This window comes from Nicotiana attenuata, chromosome 7 (assembly GCF_001879085.1).
Source record: "Nicotiana attenuata strain UT chromosome 7, NIATTr2, whole genome shotgun sequence".
Classification (NCBI taxonomy): domain Eukaryota; kingdom Viridiplantae; phylum Streptophyta; class Magnoliopsida; order Solanales; family Solanaceae; genus Nicotiana; species Nicotiana attenuata.
Genome location: NC_031995.1, coordinates 69,485,110 through 69,494,327, shown reverse-complemented (window position 1 = coordinate 69,494,327; position 9,218 = coordinate 69,485,110). Strand labels below are relative to the sequence as shown.

Sequence of the window (9,218 nt, the reverse complement as noted above, 5' to 3'; positions counted from 1 at the left end):
ACGGGGGAAACAATTACTGAAACAGAATCCAGCTTTTTTTCTGATCTAATGGACGCCATGTTAGATAATGCGCCTATGACGGACAGATTGGCTGCGATGAGGATGGATCAGACAGTAATGTTGGACCAACAATGTTGGGAGTCTAAGATGCATTTACAAGAGATGCTGCTATAAAATATTGGAACTATCTACCTGAAAAGTTTCAGCTAACTTAGTGGACAGTATTAGCTAGGTTCAATTCTTGACTTTGAAAGTGTATATAATGTTTTTCATGGATATGTCTATAACAAATTGTAATAATCTTTCCAGCAATTCATTTGAGGTTTAAACAATAACTGTACATACTGCACTTTTGAAGTAATATCAGTAGTTTCAAGTTGTTTTCTAATTAGTCCTTTGGTTTGCTGCTTTAATTTTGAGATGCTATGTAATGCTATTAGTCCGAATTTAGTGTTCAAACTTTTTATTTAGACAAAGAATCTTCTGTAAAACGAATAAGCTTGATCATGTGTTACAAACTAATTCTACTACTGAAAGAGATGAGCAGATACTTAGCTCTACCATGTTTTAGGTCTCTTCCCCTTTCTTCTTTTACACATTTCATCATATGAGAATTTTCTCCTTTTGCCACTCACATCTAAATTACAGGGTGTGTGCATTCGGTACAAGTTATTTGTCTTAAGAAATTTATTGAATACATACAAATTATTAATCTAGAACCAAATAATTTAAAACAAATTAGAATCCCGAACCCATAATTTTTAGATCCTAACATAACACCACCTCTGCTAAATGGTAGGATCTTTGAATACATAGCTTGTTTTGAAAAATCAAATCACTAACAGAAGTCCTCACAGTAATAATGATTGTTGATTCCTTTCTTTTTTATCTTCATTTTTTGTGGGGTTTCGAGAAAAAAAAGAAATTCAAGATTGGAATTTGTCAGCTGAAAGTTACAACAGAGAAGAATGTTAACATTCTAAATGCTCGTAATCTAATTCAAGTTGCTGCAGAACAAGGTGCAAGTCTTATACTTTTGCCTATGAGTAGCCTTCCCTTCAGTACATCCTTTTAATTTTTAGCTTTAAATATCAATGCTTATTATTGCTATGCTGAGCCTTACCTTACTTTATTACTCCTCCTGTTCAGTTTTATAAAACACTCTTTCCTTTTTAATCTGTTTACAAAGATTGAGACATTTCTATATTCGGAAAACTCTTAAGTGATATATGCCTATGACATGTTTAAGACGACAAGCTCAAAGGGTACTTTTAAGCTATGCACATAGCTCAATAACAATGTTGGACGCGATGATTCAATGTATGTCAACCATTAGTTGTAGGAAATGTGGAATTGCCCTTATTCAACTGACATGTTTGGAAAGTTTGCTGAGGACTTCAATGATTTAGACAGCGCCTCGTCATTTCTTATGTTATCTGAAGTGGCTTCTGCCTTAGGAGTCACCATTATAGGTGGATCGATTCCGGAAAAGGATGCTGGTCAGATGTACAATACTTGCACTGTGTTTGGACCTAATGGAGAGTTAAAGGCTAAGCACAGAAAAGTAAGCTTCTTTTGATAGTTCTCCAAAAGCTTTTGCAAAAGTCAAAGAATGTATATAATGGTAAACTTTGGTTGCACCAAGAAAAAGTTAAAGAGGTGATTGGAAGAAAAGAATTGCAAAACTAGCTAGAAATGTAATTGTGCAATGCCTTTCTGCAGATATATTTGTTTGACATAGGTAAGCCACTTCCAGGAGAAGTTCAATTTAAGGAATCAGACAGCATTTCAGCAGGAGATAAGCCTACAGTTGTTGATACAGGTAGGCAACTGTTCCAAAATATTAGCAGAAAATGTGCAGATAGCTTTCTACTTGAAACTGTACTTTTACAAGTCTTATAACTGAAAATTTTCAGAATTTCTGCAGATTTTGGTTGCATTGGAATAGGAATTTGTCATGATATTCGATTTCCTGAACTAGCAATGGCATGTAGTGCGAGAGGTATGGTGGTTTACATGTTTTATTGTTCTCCTTAATTGCACCGTGATGTCTATAAATATCGATCTTCTTCATATGAGAATCAGGTGCTCATCTAATATGTTACCCTGGAGCATTCAACATGAGTACTGGGGCGGCCCTGTGGGAGCTGGAGCAAAGATCAAGACAAGATGATTCTGCCTCGTCTAGTTGTGAATATCGTTGACCTATAAAGATATCTTGTAGAAATCATAAAGAAACTCTACGAAAGGCCCCCTCCCTGCCCCAATTAACCAGTACTTACTGCTCATTCAACTTTGATTTTGCAGGGCAGTAGATAACCAGGTAATACCATGTTACTTTATAATGATAGACTTCTTTGTCTAGTAATCAAACTGAAAAGACATGTTACTGCATTTGTCATAGCTTTATGTGGCATCTTGCTCCCCATCTCGAGATTCAGCCAGTAGCTACATAATATGGGGTCACTCTACTGTGGTTGGACCGGTATGTTCAGAAACTGTAATGTAAATCTGCAAATAGCTACTTTGGATTGCATATTTCTGTATAATGCAATCAAAGAGATCTATCTTTGTTTTTCTGGTGAGCAGATGGGTGAAATAATTGCAACCACAGGGCATGAGGAAGACGTTATAATTGCTGATATTGATTATGCTGCAATTCAACGGGCAAGGGGATGCATCATTTGTTGTAAAAATTGTCTTTAGAAGATCTTTTATCTTTACTTTTCTTCACTTTGTTTAAAGCGCGTGCAGGGAAAGCCTCCCTTTAAAGAGCCAGAGGCGCGACGATATCTATCAATTTGTAGACTTGCTTGGATAGAAGTGGTAAGAGGTTTTAAGAGTAGGGCATTTTGATCAGATTGCATATCATGGCTAAATGAAGTTCTGAAATGAGATTCTGCAGGAGTTCATCACCTTGCTGGCAACCAGTGCTTGTATCTTCTTTTTATGTTTATTCCAAGAGGCATTTGTTAAGAAGTTTGATAATATTTGTCATTTCATCAAAGATTACTAAAGATTACCAGGGTTTGGGATAGGTGAATCTTATGTCTATGCACAGTATATTCAATATCTCAATAAAATAGTGGCTTGTCATATTGATGGAATACAACATTGCTCTTACAAATTTGAGTCATTGCATGAAGAGAAAATTCCCGGCTATATAATTTCGGATGGTAAAATTGCTCCAAATCGATAGCAGAGGAGTAAAACTGCTCAAATCAAATAGTAGAGGGGTAAATTTGACCCAAATTACTGAAGATAATTGATAAGGGAGGATAAATTTAAACCTTCTGGAATAATAGCGGGCAAATTTGACACTTTTCCCTTATCTACAGTTTGCTAGAACTAAATTTGTAAACCTTGAAGTCCATGCCTCATCAAAGCTAATTTATTGTAATATTGATATCAGACAGTATGATACAAAATGGAGTTGTTGATCTTCATGAAATTGGTGAAACATTATAATTTGATTGTTCAAAAACCCCAAGTCAGTAATACACACGAATAATAATAGCAATCGTTCCTACCCCAGGTTAAAAGGATAAATATAAAACCACCATCTTGTAAATATAGAAACCAAAAACCAAGACTAGCCACTTCTAAGAGCTTCTCATGCTAGATGCATATCAAGCATTTGACATTAACCCTCAGGAGGCTCGGTCACTAGACATCATAATCTGGCAAGGGGCAGTATACGCTGTGCCAAATGAGGACTATCGCCTTTATGAGACAGAAACCCTGGAGCTTCTTTCCTTGATGGAAATCTAAAGTTTAAAGAGTTCTGGAAGATGAGCATTTGTAAGCTTAGTTCTTTTGCTGATCTCGTGCTTCTTCTTCTTGGTTTTGGGCTTCTGGACAATCCCGTGAACTTGGGCCATTGCCCTTCTCTTTGCAGTGTTTGTAGCTGGCTTCATCCCGTTCTTCTGGAGATCCTTTTCAATATCAAGCATGTCACGTGGTAATTCAATACCTCTGAATAGCTGCTTCAAATCATCATCGACCTTAATAGGTACTCGTGGATCATTTGGGAAGGCAATGTCTTCCTGGGAGTCAAAATTTGACAATAGCCAAATTTGACCAGCACTTTTGAGAGCCTGCAGGAAAAAAACTAATATCAGTACATTGAAAGCAAATACTCAAAAGTAGTTTTTTTTTTAAAAATACTCAAAAGTAGGTTGGTATGACAAATGTACCTGAAGGTCCTCCATGACAGTTGGGTATGCATCCTTGAGGTCGATGACAGCAATACCCTCAGGGAATTTTCGTATCAAGATAAGTAGTTGGTCTTTATTCTTCAAGGCATGTTTCGACTGTTGACAAATTATAAGTGAATTAATGTTATTCAAAAAGAACAAGAGATTCAGAGTTGGTTGCAAATCACTTAAAGACGAGTAACCTTAAAAGAGTCTCCTAGAAGACCTAGCTTTACCTTATAAGAGAACCGATTGCCATCATAATATACTTTGAGATTGTTCCTCAAACTGTCAAACACAGCTTTATTGCCATTTATATCAACATGACATGCTTCATTAATCTGTTCTGGTGTGAAAGCTTGCCTTGTCTGCATATATGAAAATTAATCAATTATCAAAGTCTAACTATTACTACTAAACAGAAGACACAGATTTCCCAATAAGATAAGAAGGCAAGCCACTATACTACTCAGGGCAGAGAATCCAGCAAAAATGGAGAATTACGCAACATTCTTGCGGGAATCACCTTCTCAAATTTGAGAGTTTTAAGTACCACAGAAGAACTCCTACCCTCGAATGGACCAAAGAGAAGTTCATTTCCGTTTTATATCTTTTTTCCACGGTTTGGTCTGTGTTATTTTGACAGTAATTCTAGGAAGTTACTTCCAGTAGCATCAGGCAAGGAAAAACGAAACAATAGTGTGTAAACTTAAGCTACCAACTTGAAGCTATAAGAAGAAACACTGCAGGATATGACGTGTTATGCGGTTGTGCAGTAACACCTGCTAGGAAATACGACATCCTAAAATCGGCTCACATGATATTTTGTTAATTACTCAGTCCTTTTAAAAGAAGAACGTCATCACCAAATAAATGTAGTTGAAAGGTATTTCAGAAACTCATTTGAGGCATGTATGTTTATGGTTATTCAACAAACATGCAAAAGACTTGCTTGAAGAAGGAACAGATATTTCAACTAACAATGCGACCATCCACATGTAGCTTAAGTAGGTCTTGCAACCAGTAATCAATGGTTGACACTCTAGAAACACTCTAGACATCCCACAAAAATAATTCCTCAAAAAGAAAAGTCCTCCACTGTAGTTGCATTGTTTTTTTCTTTTTTCCTTTTTAGACTTTCTGTTAATTTTCTCCTTTGATGTGCCCCAATAAAAGCACATTGGGCCAAATAAGTTGCACAATCCAACATTGCACGAATCCTCAGTGGTAGACCTAGTCATAAATCTAAAGACACTAGCCCCAAGGCTAACAGTTCTAAATCTCAACCACTAAATTAGTCTTGACTATCAGCTAGTAATCTCAGTTATGTTGCTCCTTACTTTTAATTCTGTAGGGGCACTTAATCCTAAGCTATTTCCTGTGGGAACGAATTTAGAGGTTCAGCAGTTCTTATGCTTGCTTCTTGGTGCTAAATATTAAGTTAAATCAAGTCCATCATAGCTCTTAATTTAGAAGTTAAAAAATAGCTGGATGGGGTTAAGGAGAAATTGAAAAACAATGAGAAGCAAGTGGAGGAAATATACCTCGAGCAGCAAGTCTATGACACGTTTTATCTGAGCCCCCACGGGAGCTTTCCTTATACTATTTATATGCTGAAGCCTTTCCGTGTCATTTGAAAACTTGACTGCAGGTGCAGGAGATTTTGCATTTGCTACCATTGGTCTTGGAGGAGCTGCCTTAGAAGGCCCTGCTCTGGAAGCTATACTACTAAGGGTAGATTGACACTTCTCTTGTTGCTTCTTGAACCTTTGCAAACTTTCTTGAAGTGAAGCCATCTGGTAAACAATAGAACCCAACAACTATTAGAAATTGCTTGCGAGGCAAACACTCGAGAAACCACTGCATAGCTGAGTGAATGGAAGCATTCTAATAAATACAATTTTTTCTAGAAGTAAAAGTTAAGCTCTCCCTCATAACTTGAGGTTTTTTCCGCAACTCGACACAGCTTTATAGAAGTGAATTTCTTAGTCAGAAAGTGGTCAGCTTCTAAAATTCCTCTTCCAAGGACCTTCCCTACTTTTCTTTTTGGGTCATCCAAAGATGCATCAACTTATAATTAAGGAACAAATAATCCAATCATTCTTTGCCTTCTCAACATCAAATTAGGAAAAAGATAACTTAAGACCCAAAATACAGTGCAACAGAGAAGTAGCTTTATCTGCCCCCAAGGCTTAGTTCAAGTGGCAAAGGCTGTGGGACTTGTGACTTAGGGTCACAGGTTAGAGCCATGCGACATCAAAACTAAGTCTGGTATTTAAGTGGAGACGGGTAGAGGGGTGGACCCTTCATCCCAAAGTTTCAAAGGTTGCGGTTGGTCCTAAAGGCTGGCCCCAGATGAATTTCTCGGTCATAAAAAAAAATTAAAAAAAATAAAAAACTTTATCACTATTTCGCATTCGAGTCTGTCGAAAACACAATGAGAATTCAATTATTCATCAACATAATGAGCAGGCACCTTAATTAGAGACAGGGATTTCTAAGTTCTCGCAAGATAAATTTCTTTTATAACCAAGTCTGATTCGATCACTCTTTCTCATAGAAAACTTTAAACCCTGTTAGCTAATGAAAATTCCATTATTTTGTATTTGCACTATAAGCCTTACAAGTTAGTATAGCAGCAGGACCATGTATTATTCCTTCAATTTCAACTCTAAAGAGACATGAATAAGCAAGAATACTATATGGGTCTTGGAGTTAACTGTAACTTATCACCCTTTAAATCATATATAGTATTTTCTTTACATAAAATCAAAACTTTGAAGCAGTAAAGTCCTCGACTTATTCTTTTTCTTTGAAGGCCCAAACACAATAATGAATCGATCGATCAATCAACCACATCTTAATCTCAAACTAATTGGGGTTTCTTATATCAATCCTCTGCATCCGTTACGCTCTATATTAAGGCCCAATCACAATAATAAGCACAAAAATTAAGCTTCCAAAAAAGATAATAAGCACAAAAAGAATTTTGGGCTTAACCTTGTACACGATAGAGAGGAGGAATTCGCCGGATAAAACGTCCGGGAACGCCGGCGGGAATCAACAACGGCGGCGATTAAGAGAGAGCAAGGATTTGGTGATGGGGCTTTGAACAGAAAATCTATTGAATGGGAATCGGGTTGGCTTCGGAGATGATTTAAAGTTGACACGAAAGTATAGAATATCAGTTTGATCCCTTAAAAATTGGAAAATTGATACCTAAACCCCTTATGTTTAGGAAAGAGTTATTTCCACCGTCTAAAAAATAACGGGTGAAAAATAGCACGGTCTAGCTAGTTTTCGGACTGGTCATTCGAAAATAGCCAGCGTTTACCAAGTCAATGAAAAATAGCCACTATTTTGCTACAACAGAGACCGGTCCAACATAACATACTGGAGTTCAGTGCACCTGTGTATGAACTTCCAGCATAATATGCTGGAACTCCAACACACGGAAAGTTCCAGCATAATATACTGGATATTCGAGCACTTGTGTATGAACTTCCAGCATATTATACTGGACCGGTATACTTTGCTGGAACTCCAGTATATTATGCTGGAGTTCTAGTGTACTTATGCTGGAACTCCATCATATTATGCTGGAGTTCCAGCATACTTATCTGGAACTCCATCATATTATGCTGGAGTTCCAGCATACTTATCTTGGAACTCCAGTATAATATGCTGGATTTCAAGTATATTTATGCTGGAACTCCAGCATAATATGCTGGCGTATTTTCCGGGTTTTGAACAGTATTTTCGCTCAGATTTATCTTTACATGGTGGCTAAATATCGATTACTTTTAAAACTGGATTATTTTTGAACGACCAGTTGTAAATCTGGCTATTTTTGAATTTCACCCTAAAATTTATTGGAAAATAAAATTTAAGTAAACAGAACTACCTAAATGGTACTTTTGAAGTTTGAATCATATGCATTATTTGTACTCAAGTATTTAGCTCCCGTAAACTTTTTTTTGATAATATTCTTTGTTCATAGATTATGATCAGTTTTTGATTTCAAGTTTCCAAAATCTAGTTTAGGGGAGTTTTGGGGTGAAATTTTTTCTTCCATTCACCAAACTTAAAAACAAAAATCAAATAAAATACATGTCCAAATACAATTTCAACTTTCAAAAATTATTTTTCAAAAACTATTTTTTCAAGTTTCAATCAAATTTATGTTTAAACGCTATCTTAAAATATGTTAAAACTTAGAACACACAAATTGGGACAAAAGGAATAGCCTCTTCATTTTGGTCGAAGAATATTCAAACATACATTTTCCCAGGAATAACTCGTTGGCCAATAGAAGATTGAATTATGGAAAAAATATTTTTGTACTTCGCTATTCACACTAGATCAATAAATATAAGACTTATGTTTTGTATGTAAATTTTTTATCACTTAATTATAATTAAGTAACAAATATTTTCACTTTAATTTATAATATTTAATAAAATTAAATTATTTCATTTTATGTAAATATGATTTAACCGCTGAGAAGTATGAATTATAAAATATTTTAATTGTTCAAATTTAGGATATGCAACCGATATCTTCCAAGAGATAGTCCCATGGCAAAATGAATTCGATGGTAGTATCACAAATTCAAATTATAATGTGTACATTATTTAGTTACGTACTGTGGATCTTTACTCCTATGTTACTAATGTGAAAAACCGAGATGATTGAGACGGTCTTGAAAAGCCTAATTTTAATTATATAAAATAAACTAATGAAAAAATTTATGTGGTACAAATTTTATACGATAACAGCGGAACCGAACCATTGACATCCCTACTTAAGTATTATCGTGATTATCACTTCCCGCTAAGATTTTGGCATAGGATGGTAAAACATACGGAGAAGGGAAGTTCAATGATAATACAAAGATCCTACCATTTAGCAGAGGTGGTGTTATGTTAGGATCTAAAAATTATGGGTTCGGGATTCTAATTTGTTTTAAATTATTTGGTTCTAGATTAATAATTTGTATGTATTCAATAAATTTCTTGTTTT

The 9,218-nt window shown here is 35.6% G+C and overlaps 2 protein-coding genes across 2 annotated transcripts; one reads left to right on the top strand and one right to left on the bottom strand.

Moving 5' to 3' along the window:
• Nucleotides 863–2,821, top strand: LOC109230143 (omega-amidase, chloroplastic-like). The gene is made up of 9 exons (XM_019395671.1): nt 863–1,041; nt 1,342–1,564; nt 1,723–1,822; nt 1,928–2,002; nt 2,086–2,182; nt 2,308–2,323; nt 2,405–2,485; nt 2,590–2,669; nt 2,752–2,821. The coding sequence occupies exons 1-9, from the start codon at nt 863–865 to the stop codon at nt 2,819–2,821; spliced, it is 921 nt and encodes a 306-aa protein (XP_019251216.1).
• On the bottom strand, nt 3,378–7,336 carry LOC109229270. The gene is made up of 5 exons (XM_019394656.1): nt 7,197–7,336; nt 5,741–5,992; nt 4,433–4,564; nt 4,197–4,313; nt 3,378–4,097 (listed from the first exon to the last, which is right to left on the bottom strand). The coding sequence occupies exons 2-5, from the start codon at nt 5,990–5,992 to the stop codon at nt 3,768–3,770; spliced, it is 831 nt and encodes a 276-aa protein (XP_019250201.1). The 5' UTR covers nt 7,197–7,336; the 3' UTR covers nt 3,378–3,767.